The sequence below is a fragment of the Podarcis erhardii genome, assembly GCF_964252035.2.
Source record: "Podarcis erhardii genome assembly, chromosome: 15".
Classification (NCBI taxonomy): domain Eukaryota; kingdom Metazoa; phylum Chordata; class Lepidosauria; order Squamata; family Lacertidae; genus Podarcis; species Podarcis erhardii.
In genome coordinates, this window is record NC_138505.1 from 15900244 (window position 1) to 15915742 (window position 15499).

The 15499-nt window shown below is 50.2% G+C and overlaps 1 protein-coding gene across 2 annotated transcripts; it reads left to right on the plus strand.

Moving 5' to 3' along the window:
* Positions 1-11558: 11558 nt before the first annotated feature.
* Positions 11559-14648, plus strand: LOC309330588 (uncharacterized protein). 2 transcript variants are annotated; one of them, XM_081842312.1, is made up of 2 exons: positions 11559-11878; positions 14275-14648. In XM_081842312.1, the coding sequence occupies exons 1-2, from the start codon at positions 11606-11608 to the stop codon at positions 14623-14625; spliced, it is 624 nt and encodes a 207-aa protein (XP_081698438.1). In that variant the 5' UTR covers positions 11559-11605; the 3' UTR covers positions 14626-14648. The 2 variants fall into 2 exon arrangements, with proteins under 2 accessions (XP_081698438.1, XP_081698439.1); XM_081842313.1 differs by having other exon boundaries at positions 11560-11878; positions 14278-14648.
* Positions 14649-15499: the final 851 nt, after the last annotated feature.

A 15499-nucleotide genomic window follows, 5' to 3' on the forward strand; every position in this document is an offset into this window, starting at 1 on the left:
CAGGAAGTTCTTCCTAACGTTCAGCTGGAATCTCCTTCTTATGACTAGATGACCACTAGAGTCCTTTCCAGCCATACAATTCCACGAAACGTCCCGTTACTCACTCTGTCCATCCCTGAGCACATGATCCTCAAAGCGCCTGGGTCAAAAGATCTTTGTCCTCCTGGTCTCTCGGTGGCATCCAGATGCTTTTTTGGGTGCCCATCCAAAATAACAGCCCCCCCACTGGAATGGTTTGAGGCTTCCACGTGGAGTTGCTGTTACAGCCGATAGGCACCCCCTCCCTTGTCTGGGCAGGAGCCCCACACCTCCTTTCAGCTAGTGAGGGGCGCTGAAGGCTGCTTCCACTGGCTGCCTTTTCCATGCTGGAGGGGAAGTCTTTGGCCTTTGCCCAGGAGTGACCACAGGGTGGTCCTGCAGCAGACAAGCTGTCGGAGGAAAGGAGGAACCAGGATTAGTCCATTAATCCATTCAACACATCGCCTTCATCGTCTTCTTTGGATTAAAATTTTACACTCACATATCCAACATACAACATAAAAATCAGATTCCAAGGAAACTCCTGGACTTCCCTCCTCCCCTTTTGTGGGTCCTATTGTTAATCATTTCCTCCTGCATCTTTTAGGATAATCCAAAATATTATACCTCTCCATTGTGTCGAAAATTCACCATTAAACTACAAGTGATATTCTAATCCTACTCAAAATTTTAACTGTTTACAATGGTTTTTAAGATAAATTATAAATTTTCCCCATTCCTTATTAAAATTTTGGTCTTCCTGATCTCTGATTCTTCTGGTCATTTTAGCCATTTTGGCATAATCCATCAACTTGATCCGCCATTCTTCTGTGGTAAGGACTTTATCTTCTTTCCATCTCAGCAGCAGCTAAGCACAACCAATGGATTAAGCCCTTTGTGGCTTAGGACCCTCATATCTATGGGACCGCCTCTCCTGGTATGCCCCGCAGAGGACCTTAAGGTCCATGAATAACCATAGTTTAGAGGTCCCGGGCCCTAAGGAAGTCAGACTATCCTCCACCAGAGCCAGGGCCTTTTCAGTGATGGCTCCGACCTGGTGGAGTGCTCTGTCCCATGAGACTAGGGCCCTTCAGGATTTAACCTCCTTCTGTCGGGCCTGTAAAACGGAGCTATTCCGCCTGGCCTTTAAACGGAATTCAGCCTGATCTTTTATTTTCCTTCCCTTCTCTTCCCTCTCCCTCTCCTTTTATGAAGATCACCCGCTCTGAGACCCCACAGCTAATTCTCCCCTGGACTCCTCGTTGGCCCAAGTAGGACCAATTCAGCCAGCTAGCCCTGGGGATTATCTAATTGATTTTTGATTTTTGAATTTTATTGTTATTCATGCTTTTATACTGTATTTTATGCTGCTTTTATAATTGTTTTAAAGTGTTTTAAATTTGTTGTTAGCTGCCCTGAGCCCGGTTTTTGAACTGGGAAGGGCAGGGTATAAATAAACAATTATTATTATTATTATTATTATTATTATTATTATTATTAGTGCCCCCGCACCCCTCACAGCTTTGTCCCCACAGAGTTAAAGCACTCTGTCTGATCTTTAGAGATTGTGTCTAAAGAGCAGACAGGAAGATCTTTTACATAGAGGACAGATAAAAAAAGTTATTCACGCGGTACATAGTTAAACCATGGAACTCCCTTCTGCAGGAGGCGGCAGTAGCCACCAGATTGGATTACTTTTTAAAAAAGAAGTGGACAAATTTGTGGAGAACAATAAAGCTATTAAGGGTGGCTCAGAATCAAAGAACAATGGGAGCATGACCTAGGCTATAAAATTAACCCCGCCCAATGGACTAGAATGTGGTCTAAACCTCCTTTTGAGTCCATATCAGCCAAAAGAAGGGAACTCACTTTGAAACTCACCTACAGGTGGAACTTAACACCATGGAAACTGGCGCTGATACGCCCAGGAACCTCACCAAGATGTTGGAGAGGCTGCACCTCCGCAGGCACATACCTCCACATGTGATGGCAATGCCCTAAAATCCAACCCTTCTGGACAGCAGTCCTACAAGAGATGTGCAAACAGGTATTAGAACTCACCCCAGAATTGGCCCTACTGAACATCTTCCAAGATCATAGTAACATTACAGAGAGCTTATAACCCACCTACTCTCAGCAGCCAGAAGCCTCATAGGTAGACACTGCCAGGAGTAAACATGGACCAGTGGTATCAAATTGTATGGGAAACGGCCTGGCTGCAAAAGCTAACCAATAAACTGAAACTGACATGGGGAGAAATAGAAGAGGACACCTTCACTCCAGTATGGCTCCCCTTTATCACATACACAGCCCAACAAGACAATGACAAGAATGCACAGACAGCGTACGAATCAATCTGGCTTACATGACCCAACAATCCTTCCCCCCCCCCCCCACAAATGCAAACAAACCTCACTGCAGACAACCACAGACAACCAACCACACCCTGCCCTCTAATACATCTCACTACCAAGGAAATGTAATAACCTACTCAGTTGACCCTGACACAAACCCCCACATGTACACTATACCATGGGTAGGCAAACTAAGGCCCGGCCCAATCGCCTTCTAAATCTGGCCCGCAGACAGTCTGGGAATCAGTGTGTTTTTACATGAGTAGAATGTGTCTTTTTACAGTGGTACCTCGTGTTCCAGACGCTTCAGATTATGCGATTTCGGGTTGCACACCATGCCAAACCCGGAAGCACCAGAATGGGTTACTTCTGGGTTTTGATGCTTGCGCATGCGCAGAAGCGCTAAATCGTGTGCAGACGCGGCGCTGTGGGTTGCGAATGGTGTGGGTTGCGAACGTGCCTCCTGCACGGATCACGTTCGCAACTTGAGGTTCCACTGTATTTAAAATGCATCTCTGGGTTATAGGAATTCGTTCTTTTTTTCTTTTCTTCCAAATACAGTATAGTCCAGCCCCCCACAAGGTCTGATGGACAGTGAACCAGCCTGCTGAATAAGTTTGCTGACCCCTGCACTATACAAAAGGATATAAGCCTCCCCACCTCTCCTCAACCTTATACTGTACTCAACACTAATGTCTCACAACACATGCAACTGATTTGTAAGAAAGACTATACACCCTGGAAAAAGAGACAAGGCATGTACTTTTGTAAACAGTAAAATCTTTAATAAAAATAAATGAATAAGGGTGGCTCAGCTCTGCCTCCACAATTGGAGGCAGCAATGCTTCTGAAAACCAGTTTCTGGAAACTACAGAGCGTGGAGAGAGGGGCTATTGTGCTCAGGTCCTGCTTCTGGGCTTTTCCCACAGGCCACTGTGAGAAGAGGACACTGGAAATATTAGTACGTATTAGTATTAGCAGTATTACTAGTATTAGTAGCAGCTTTTGACATAATATAAAAACACAACTAAATATCAATCACAATATCAAACCTCCCAATACAGGGTTGACTTCAGATGCCTTCTAAAAGTCAGATAGTTGTTTATTTCCTTGACATCTGATGGAAGGGCGTTCCACAGGGAGGGCACCACCACCAAGAAGGCCCTCTGCCTGGTTCCCTGTAACTTCACTTCTTGCAGTGAGGGAACTGCCTCGCAACTGGACCTCAGTGTCCAGCCTGACCGATGGGGGTGAGACACTCCTTCCGGTATACAGATGGGCCATTGGCCTGACTCAGCTGCAGCCTCTTATGTTCTTATGATAAATCACCTGCCTTCTCTTTAAAAGTAAATTACAGGATCTCTCTCCCTTCACTCCAGTATTGGAAAATGCTGCCTTTGAGGGACTATCAGATATTAGGCATCCCTGCCCTAAGCCAGCCCCCAAATTCACAGCTTCTCCATCTCAGGAGGCAAGGAGCAAACCGGGCACATAACCCAGGGAGGCAGGCACATTTTCTTGGCAGCTCCCTGGCACCCAAGAGAACTTTGCCCTGCTCACTTGGCACCCACAGGAAGCAATGCTAATAGCCGTGCCATAAAGAGCTGGAGCGAAGGGACTCTGGACCCGCCAGGAGCAGGTGGCCAAGGAGCTCCAGCCCAGGCCTCTGCCTTCATCTGCTGGGCTTTGTGGAACTTTGCCCAACTGCTAGGGCTGATGATCATTCAGGGTGGGAAGGCTTTAAGGCAAATGAATAAAGAAATAAAGTTGCCATGCCTTGCCCTAGCAAGGCAACTTTCCTACCAACCCACAAGTGCCAAAGTGGGGGCATTGCTTTCATTTTCTTGTTGGTGGGGCATTGGGCCAGCTGCGGTTACCACCTCACCTTGGCCTCCACAGTCACTTATGGACTCACTGTTAAGAATCACTGTGTTCATGGAAGAAAATCGTACTCAGCTACGACTATTTGCCAAAGAAGATGAAGACCACCTAACCATCAGCTTCCTCTAACTCAGTGGTCCCCAAACCTTTTCAGGCTGTCTTGGCCCCATGAACTTACTCCCAGTGCCACCTGCACTACCCTTTAAAAAGCATCATTCAGAACAGCGGTTTGCATAACCCGCTAAGGAAGATAATAACACCATTGCATTCAAAACAATTAATTGCACAATTAATTAAAAAAACCCAGTTGACGCTCTATAGTTGAATTAATTTGACCCAACTGATCAACTTGATCCAGTGACGCCAGCTTTTCAAAGTCTGAAAGTCATTTACAGTCCCCCCCCCCTCCCCAGTAATTGTGTTCCTAATATTCTGTTGGGAGCCCGCCAGAGTGGCTGGGGAAACCCAGCCAGATGGGCTGGGTATTATTATTATTATTATTATTATTATTATTATTATTATTATTATTATTAATTTGCCCCCCTCCCAGGGGGTGTTACGGCCCGATTTGGGAACCACTGATGTGACCGGTGGACCAGTCAGAGGTGTCCTTTAGACTGGGTGGCAATCGGAGCTCTGCTGCAGAAAGGGACCCATCAGACTCTTAATCTCCAGCTTGTGGGTTCGAGCCCCACATTGGGTGAAAGACTCCTGCATTTGAAGAGGGTTGGACTTAGATGACCCTTGTGGTCCAACTCTACAATTCTGTGAGTCAAGACCTGGTTATCTTGGCAGCAAGAGCCCTAAGTGGGATGGATGGCAGCAGTGCAGGGGGGGGAGACCTCTGCTGTGACGATGAATGTGAGGTGGGGCTTCTAAAGGCATTGCCGCAGCTTACCCCACATTTTTCACATGCTGCCAACTTTGGGGGGGGGGGAGAGGTGTGTGGATGCTGGCAAGGATGCAGCCCCCCCTCCATCTTTCCCTGGCTGTGAAGGAGCTGTATTTTGGCCATGTGCCCTGGGACCTTACAAGTCCTTCAGACTTGTGAAGGCATTTAGCACAAAGAATCCCAGGAAGAAGACCTTCCTTTCCCCCCATGTCTCCTGCTCTTTGAGAGTCTGAGGATAGTGGGCAGGGCAGGGCAGGATCTAGGCCAGGGGCTGAGCAGTGTCATATGCTGGAGAGATTACCTAGGGGGATGCTAAGAGGCAAGGGGGCAGCAGGGGGGAGCTGGAGGTGTAAATGATTCTCAGACTATGAAAAGCTGGTATCACCAGATCAAGTCCATCAATTATGTTGAATTAATTAAACTACATAGCTTTAATTGGATTTTATTTAGTCATTTAGTTAGTTCATAAGATTTATATACCGCCTGATTGTAAAGAGAGAAACACCTCAAAGATGAAACAATAAAATGATCACTAAAAAAAATCTGAGAGCAAGACATCTGAGGAGTTAAAATAACAATAGACCAAAACCATATTTTGAATAAATGCACAATCAATTGTTACTGTTTTGAATTTTATCATGGCACTGGGGATGAGTTTATGGGACTGAGGGGGTGAGGGCCCATAAAAGTTTAGAAACCACTGCTCTAGAGGAACATTGGGGGAAAAATCAAAACCCTCAAAATCACGCCATGCTGACAATTCCCAGACCAATACCAAGCGGAAGCTCTTCCCCAGTTGACACACAAGGTCCTCCCAGCTGGGGCCTACAGCTCCATGGGGCTCATTTCCCAAACCAGAGGTCATCTTCATGGTCCCTTGGCTGCATCTGGGTCATCTTCCTCCTGCACCAAAGCCTGGCTACAAGAAGACAGTGCTTCTGACCATGTGCAGAGTTTTAATTAATGGATTGGTTGCATTTCTACCCCACCTTTTTTTCTTAACCACTACAACTCTCTCCCTCTCTCTCTCACCAGCCAGTGTGGTCTAGTGAATAAGTCGAGGGACATCCAGGTTCAAAGCCCCCTTGGCTCAGCCACGAAGGTGACCTCAGGTCAGGGACCCTCTCTTTCAGGCTAGCCTACCTCACATGGGGTTGGTGAAGCGAAATACCTTGTAAGCCATAGAGGGCAGAAGGTGGCATAAAAAATAACTCAAAACCACTGAGCCAGCCACCAGGCATGCAGAGTGAAGAGGGCAGAGTCTGCCGGGAGGAGGCCTAAGGCCTGCGCAGGACTTTTTGCTGCCCGAGCATCAGGACAAAATGGTGCCTCTCCCTTCTCAGTGTGCAGAATCTGACCAGGCTGGAAGCTGAATGGAAAGGAGAGGGTCCTCCTCTCCCCCTGGGGTCAGCAGGCTTGCTTAGGGGTCTCAGAGGCGGCTGCACAGCACACCCCACTGAGCCTACCACCTGCCCTGTTGCACCTGCCCCTTGAAGCAGCTGCCTTTTCCTCTTCTCCTCCTGCCCAATGATAGGGCCAGCCCTGAACGCCTCTCCTTTGGCAAATTGAGAATGCCCCACCCCCTCCATCGCCCCCCACCCAATGATAGCTTTGAAAGCAGGCAATGCCCGCTTGCTCCCAGAGTCCAGGCCAAACATGCCAGCTGCACCCTGCAAATCAAGAGGGCACCTGGGGACAGTGGGTGCCCTCAGGGCAAGACTTTGGGGCAGAAGCCACACCCACACCCACACCCACACCCCAAAAGGGACACAGGAAGCTGCCTTATTCTGAGAGCCAGAGCCTTGGGTCTAGTTAGTTCAATATTGTCTACCCCGACTGGCAGCAGTGGTTTCAACCTGACCTGAGGGGGTGTTATCAGACGCTCCCCCCCCCCCAGCAGCCACAGGACTGCAGGTGAAGGAATAGACACATTTAAATAGGCCCTAAAGATCCCTAGACATCTGTAGACCAGCAAGTCTGCCGTTGAAAATGACCTAATTGCACCACTGCTTAAAGGGGGGTCAGGAAGGGAGAACCCTCAAAATAAGCAGAGCTCCCTCCCTCCTTGGAGAGCATCGGGCACAGGGTGGGAATATAACCTGAGTGGGGGGGAGAGACACAGGTGGATGGAGCAGGAAAGGTGACCCCCCAGCCTAAAAAAAAATGCTCACTTTTGCCAGTAATGAAGATGGCTATTCATAGCTACCAGCTATTCTTTGTCTTTACGGTGGGAGGCAGCAATGGTTCTGAATCCCAGTCGCTGGAAACTTTGGGAGGAGAGACGGCTCTTGAGTTCTAGTCCTGCTTGCAGGTTTCCCCAAAATAAGCACCTGGCTGGCCACTGCGAGAACAAGGGGGATGTGCTAGGTGGGCCATTGGCCTTACCTGGCAGGCCTGTGTTGTGTTCAGCGGTCCTCAAGCCCCACCGTGCGCCCCCAGGTCTGTCCCCGAGGATGCTCAGGGTGAGAACTGCTCAGCCACCCCTCTCCCAGGGCGCTCATAATGCCCAGGCAGGTTAATGATTACCGCGGCTGCAAATATTTGAGGATTGCTGCGGGGATGCAAAGTACAGGGCACAGGAAGACTTGCGAGGGGCCTTGGCAAAGCTCAGGGCTGGCCTCCTCCACCCTGACCCACTGGAGAGGACACTCCCCAGCCCCACCCCAAGAACCAAGCAGGCGGGGAGGAGCTCCCTCCCCCCTTCCCGTCAATGCCCCTCTCCCCTGCATCCGTAGAACTGAGAAGCTGGTAGGGGTTAATTCCTGGTTCGTTTTTTTAAGAGGAAGTGTCAGGCTTAAAGACTGCAGCTCTCACGCTCCACCTGGAAAAACCCTTTCCCCTAGAACGCTCCAGTTCCCCTGGATGAACCAGGCGTACGCAGTGGGACAAGAGGGGGTGCACTCTGCACATGCTCAGAGGAACACCCGCTGGCGGTTTCCGCAGAGCTGTCTGTCCCTTGCTCACGTCCAGCCCTGTTGGGGTGTGGGAAAAGGGAATCAGGCTGGCCCCTGTTGGCTGGCACAGCCCAGCCTGCTGCTGACAGGATCCGTGCCATCGTCAGCATCATCATAGAGAGCAATGTGGCATCCTGACTTCTAATAAGCTACAAAGTGGGGGGATGAGAGAGCAAGCGAAATCTCCATAACTACAAAAAAAGGGTCAGCTATAGTGGGATGGATGCATCTCTCAATATTGGTTCATTTCCCCAGTCTTAAATTTATTTCTCCACATTTCTGCAGCAATTTGCATTAAAAACACACACACAATTAAAATTTGCAAGTACTGTATTTTAGTGCAATTTTATCCTGATAAACCCATTTTGTAAGCTGTTTCCCCTAATATAATGCAGTGGTGTCTGCTCTTTTCACTAATACAGGCATTTATGTTCACACTTTATCCCAGTAAATGCATCTTGCTATACATTATGTGGCTGGAGAAGTGCATTGCAAAATTCAGAGAGGTGCAAAATTCAAAGGGAGGCTGCATTTCAGTTTGAGGGCCCTTTTGGCAGCTGCCAAAACTTCAGTTGCCCCCAAATGCAGAACCTTGCAGGACTCGCGACTTTTGCTCTGGTTATGAAAATATGTGGAGTTTAGCATTAGCTGGAAAAAATATCTCATAAATTACCGTACTTGTGGCCTAAGGCCTGGAGGACCCTGAGATTTTATCTCATACGTAACAAACAACCTCTCCTTGGGGCAACGTGAAAACTGGTCCTAAATACTTTGCCAAGCTAATATCCAGTCTCTCCCAGATGTTCTATGCTGCTTTCTTGTGCTTCTCCTATTTATTTGTTTGTTTGTTTGTTTGTTTGTTTGTTTTTATTGTATTGATTTGTTTTATTTACTTCAATAAAAAAAATAAAAATAAAAAAGACCATTCTGGAATGTTCAAATCTGGCAAGTTCACCTTTGAACTTGAACTGGATCCAATATCTCCTCCCATCCTTCTTCCCAGGGGCTGGTAGATAACTTGCTAACTCAGAACACAAATGCAACGCCCCCCCCCCAGTCCAAGACGCTCCTGAACTTCCACATTCCTCCTCCTCTGTTTGGGGCTATGCAAACTCATGCATGCACACACAATGATCGGCTACTGTCACCCAGGACTGAAAGTCCCATTTCTCTCTCAGGCATGAAGGTCAGTTGTGGGGCTCCCATTCCTCCCCCCCCCCCAGTGGGTCTGGGGGCCCTGCTGTCTAATCTCAGGTGGGAACAGGGGGCCTTCAAGCTCCCCTGAGCCTCTTGCACCCCATTCCCAGCCTTCTCCAAGGAGCACAACCTACCTTAGGGTGCCAACGGGACGTCCCTTGCAGATGAGCTGAGCTGCAGAGGTCTTTTCCGGGTGCAGGGGGCCTCTGGGCAGAGGGCAGCCCCAGCCAGGCCTCGCTCAGCATCTGGGGCAGAGGGACCATCCTCAGCCCCCCTCCTTCCGTTTTTAGAGCCAACCCCTGCAGGCACAGACATTGCCCTTGAATGGGCTTCTGATCTCATCCTCCTGCCGGCAGGCCCTTGGGTGCTCTGGGTGGCCCAGTTGGGTGCCTGCCTTGCTGGCTGCTGGAAAGGGAGGCTCCTTTCCTCTCTTATCTCCTGCAAGCAGTTGGGTGCGACCTGAGCCCAGCCAAAGGCTGCATTTTCGAGTTCTGCTCTGTTTTTTCCTGGCAGGGCTCGGCAGCCTGGGTCCCTTAGCTCCTAGCAGGCAGAATTTCAGGAGCTATAGCATTCTCTCTCTTTTTATTTTCCTGACATGGATGGGAAATGGCATGCCGAGCTACACCTGTTGGATGTTTGCCTATCCTGCAGCCACTAAAAGTCCGGGAGTTCCATGCTCTCTAACGTTTCTTGAATGAAAATAGGGACATTTCTCACTCTCCCCCAACTGACCCTTGTCAAACTCCCCCACTCCATTTTTGTCCCCCACCTGCAAAGCATTTCCTATCAGAAGAGAGGCAGGTGCCACCACCATTACACCAATGGGACACAGCACACACGCCCTGCGAAAACCCCTTAATCCCGATTTTATTTTTTTCTTCGGGAGATTTACAAAAAGAAAAACACACACCAATAAATAAAGGGGCAAGAGACACAAAGCATTTTTTTTTTTTTAATCAAGACACCTTGTGCCCTGCCAAAGAGCGAGCCGGCAGTAAATCACACTGTTCAATGTTGGAGTTAACTCTTTATTAGCAAAAACACGATTTTCACAGACTTGGCTGAGTGTCAGGCCTAATGAGCACAGCAAGTAGGTCTGGCCCCATTAATCAGTTACCAAGACCAGGCATAGGCAAGTAGACCAGGCATGGCCCACAACACCCATGATCCCTAGCTAGCAGGACCAGTGATCAAGGATGTTGGGAATTGTAGTCCCAAAACATGTGGAGGGCCGAATTTGCCTATGCCTGGGGAAGACTGAAGGTCCTCTTGTCTGCAGGGCTTTCTTCCAGGCAATTGGAGGCTGTGCCTGCTTGTAGCCTGTCGCTGCTCTGCCCATTTCAGCCCTCTTCTGATTCTATCGCAGCAGGAGGGGGACACCCGGGACTCTTCACCAGCCTAACCTGCCTCTCGGCCTCCCCCTCCCCCTCTCCTGCTTCAGCTTCTGCCTCTGATTCTGGACTTCTCTCTGCCACCGACTCTCCCAGCTCACTAAGCCCTGTTGCCTCTTCCCACTCATCGTTGGGATACTGCCAGGGAGACGGGGGCATTTGGCAGGCCCCCAGCTGGCTCCAGCCACCGGCTGGCAGCCAGGCAATCTCCGGTACAGCATCAATCAGCGACACGAGCCTCAGATACGTTTAGAGACTCAGCATGCTCTTATCAGCAGAGTGAATAACTTCTCACAACGGAAGTGGCGTACAGAGACATCTGTAAGCATTATTTACAGGCATTTATTCAGCATAGTTCAGGAACAAAGGAAAAAACATGTCTGCTTCCCTTCGTGTCCAAGCATACAACAGTATAGCAAAAGCAATATACAAACAGAAGTTCCCAGCAACCCTGTGCTGGAAGTAAACAGGCATCTGACACACAACAGTCATGCCTGTTCCTTTTAAGGTGGAACAGAACTAACAGTCCCACCACCACTCCCCAGGCTTAGGGTTTCCTTCCCTTGGTGGTTCCCCAAGCTGGTTGCTCCCACCATTCCTCTGCATCCAACGAGTCCGTGACATGCCTCTATTAAGAAACGGTGCTTCTGAACATGCGCCGAACGCCTTCTCCTCCTCTGCACTGGGGAGCTGCTCCCAGCTCATGCAACTCTGGCCTTAGGGGTCTCGGATTCTGCTCCAGCGGCCAGCCTGAGCCCTCCAGTGGCTCTGCATGGGTGGACGGGCTACCCTAGGAGACAGTGGGAGTTCAGGAGAACCCTGGACTAGTGAACTCACAATGGGGGGCTGTGTGGCGGGCAAGGAAATTCCAGAACGCCTCCACTTGGCCTCAGAGTCACAAGCCACCTGACCAGCGCCATGGCTTCCCCAAGGGAGCTTCTGCTGCCCCTGGTCTGGGTGCTGGTGCTGCTGGGAGGGACAAAGGGGGCTGGTCCCGAGGGTCCCTGCGAAGCACAAGTACGATATCGAGAGAGCAGCTCGGAGACTGGCGGCAGCTGGCTTGGCACAATTGCTCTGCTCAGCAGTGTTTGTGCCACATGGCTTTTTGTTTTTTACGCAATCCATTGCCTATGTGCCAGCAAGGACCGGTGCAGCCAGGGGCTAGAGGGGGACTGCGACCTGCGTTGGAAGGTGAGGGAACATCTACCTGTCTTCCTGTGTACCTACTGTCGGAGGGAGCCAGCAGGGAGAACAGGTTGTTTGCAGAACAGAGAAAGACTGGGAAACACCAGTTAACTTTCTTTATTAAGGAAGCGGAACAGGGAACATGCAGAGACTTCTATGGGTTTCTCCTGTCTTAGCAGTTGTCCAGACTGGCTTGTAACTCCCTGCTTCACTCTCTAACCTTCTGTGTCAGGCCTCTTCCTCTGTCTACAGTGAGACTCAAAGGATCCTCTCTGTTTCTGCTCGGTGACATGCAGTAGACGCCTTGATCTGCGAGTTTGTGGGGCTTGCAGGCTGCCAGCACAAAAGCTGTCAGGGTGTTTCTGCGGTGGAGATGCCAAACTGATTGGAGATTCAAACTGATTCATGTTCGGCTGGGGCACCTGCCTGTTTACCCCACCCTTCCAAGCTCCCAGCATCTAGCACATCCCAGCTTTTCCCCTCCTTTGAGGTGTGGCTGGTTCCCCACCACCAGGAGCCTGGATCCACATTCTCTCCCTGGGGGAAAGGTGGCTCAGGAGGGCCGTCTTTAGCAGATGCGGGGCCTGGGTTCAAATATCTGCCCAGCGCCCCCAAGTTGCCATGGATAGTGTTGGGGTGGCCGTAGCTGTGCACTGCCAGCCATCTAAGTGGGGAGCAACTCTTCCCCATGCCGCTGCGGGAGAGCCATCCCTGCAGAGGCTTGGGAGTGAAGTTGCACCCCTCCCAAGCCTCCTCAAGAGGAAAGCAGTCCCTGCAGAGGCTTGGGAGGGAAGCTGTGTGCCCGCCAGCCATATGGTTGGAGGGGCGCAGCTTCCATCCTAAGCCTCTGCGAGGATCGCTCTACTCCCGAGGAGGCTTGGGAGGGAAACTGCATGCCTTCCAGCCTTATGGTTGGCGGGGCGCCGCTGGCAGGCAAAGCCGTGCAGCTCCCCCACTTGCTGGGGTGCCCCTGAGAGGCTGGCGCCCTGGCGCGACGCACCACTAAGCCCTATGGGAAAGACGGCTCTGGCTGGCTTCCATCACTCCTCATCTAGCCAGTCCTTGACACCGACCTTCCCATCCATCTGCCCCATTCATCTTCCAGCTTTCCTCCAAGGAGCTCAAGGTGGCAAGCGTACTTCTCCTTCTCCCCATCTTATCCCCACAACACCCCTGAGAAGTAGGTGAGGCTGAGAGGCAGTGACTGGTCCCCGAGGTCACACCCAGTGAGCTCCATGGCTGAGTGGGGATTTTAACCCCATTCTCCCAAGTTCTAGCATGACACTCTAACTGTGACACCACACCGGCAGGAATCAGTGGGAATTGACTAGAAGGCAGCCCTAGCCTCTGCTGCTCATGCTTTTTTTTTTTTAATCTCTAGAATAGACTACTGCAGTGCTCTCTGTATGGGGCTGCCTTGGATGACTGTTGAGAAACTTCAGCTGGCTCAAAGGCAACTGTCTCATATTGTAGCAGATGCACCATTTGTGGCTGGATTTTGGGGCCCGATTTTAAGTGTTGACCTCTAAAATTGTATATGGAGTATTAAATGTGTCAAATGTTATTTAATCTCCCCCACCACCATTATCATACTTACATGTCTGTCCCACCTGTATTCATTCAGAAGCATGTGGTTTTTGTACACATTGTTTTTCCTCTCCAAAAGCAGGCATTTTTACAAGCGAAGGTGCACCCTAAATAAAACACACATCCCAAAATTCGGAACATTTATAAATGATTTAAACAGCACAGATTCCACCCTGGGATAGGAGGATCCCACTGTTCACTTCCTCCTTTTTTTTTTGCAAGAACTGCCCTCTTGTTCCTCCCAAGATTCCTGCTCTTTGACCAGTTATTCTTAGCCATAACAAGAGGATCTGCCCTCTTATCCCAGGACTCGCTGAGCTTACTCAGGAGCCTGGGGTGGAGAGACTATGCCAAAAGCCGTCTGAGGGTTTGCTGGATCCCTCGTACCTGGAGATTTAGGGAAGGCTGGCAAGATCTGCCTCTCAGCCAGGCTTGGAGCCTTTATCCATTGATGGTACATTTCTCAGGGGCCTTCTATAAGGGCCTGCATGCTTGTGGCAGGTGGGGCCACCCGTCAAAAGTGAGTGGGGTCCTTTCCTTCTCTTCCACTTCCCCCCATTTTTCCTCTCCCCAAAACGAGGCTTGCATGAATTGGGCTGAGGTTGGCAGCTGGCCACCATGGCTGGCTTCAGGCTGCCCACCCTTCTCCTGTGTGTTTGGCCATCCTATCCTCAGAATGATAGGACTGTAGAGTTGGAAGGGACCACTAAGGGTCATCCAGCCTGACCCCCTTGCAATGCAGAAATCACAATCAAAGAATCCCCTGGGGACAAGTGTTTGTTCTGACTGGTCTGTTGCCTCTCCTCTTCCCCAAGCAGGGCGGCCAGGCAGCTTGTGGGGAAGGAGAAGAGAACCACCTCGCTGCATCTCAGGAGCTGGCCTGCACCCGGACCAGGGGCACGTCTCGCAAGCCGGTCTGCAGCCAGGCCCAGCAAGCCTACGCCCGGCAGCTGGCCTGCATGGAGCAAGAACTGGAAGGCTTCCTCTCCGAGGTGAGGAACCGGCGGAACGCCCTCGGAGACATCGTGGTGGAGGAGAGGTGCCCCCAGAACACAGAGCGGGGCCAAGACAAGCTGCGCATCACTGTCTACGAGATCTCAGACACCGAGGGGGCCGGGCGGCCACAGCAGAGAGGACGCAGGCGGAAGATGCAACTTTCATATTAATTATATAAAAAAGACATACATGAGAGCTGAGTTGGCCTGGCTTGGAAAATGGGTGCACATGGGTGTATATTGGTATACATGGGTTATGTGGAAGTACCTGGGGGTATACACTGGTATACCTGAGTGCATATGAGTGTATGGCTTGCACATGGGCGTGTACTGTACATGGGTATACATGAGTGCACGTGGGTGCATTTGAGTATACATATTTGTATGGGGGACATGGGTGGCGCTGTGGTCTAAACCACTGAGCCTCTTGGGCTTGCTGATCGGAGGGTCGGCGGTTTGAATCCCCATGACGGAGTGAGCTCCCATTGCTCTGTCCCAGCTCCTGCCAACCAGTCTGAAAGTGCAAGTAGATAAAAAGGTACCGTTGCGGTAGGAAGGTAAACAGCATTTCTGTGTATTCTGGTTTCCAACACGGTGTCCCGTTGTGCCAGAAGCAGTTTAGTCCTGCTGGCCACATGACCCAGAAAGCTGTCTGTGGACAAACGCTGGCTCCCTCGGCCTTAACCTTCCAGGGGTCCTTTACCTTTTCCCCCTGCATATTTGTTTGGGTTACTTGGGGGTATACATGGAAACATATGGGTGTACGGGGGTGCACATGCATGTGCTGTGGGACTTCATGTGGCTAATGAGAAAGTGCTATGAGGTCAGAACTTGAGTAAAGATGAGCAGTCATGCTTAGCTAAGGGGAGCCAAGAGGACTCAAATGTTATTATTTATTTTATTTATTGCATTTCTATCCCATGATTTTCTCCAAGGAGCTTTATTATTGGCTTCTGCACCAAAGGAGCCAAGGCTATCATTGCAGTATTGGGAATAAAACATGGAGAGAGGGGACATTTGAACCCAGTCCCCTGGATCTTAGTCA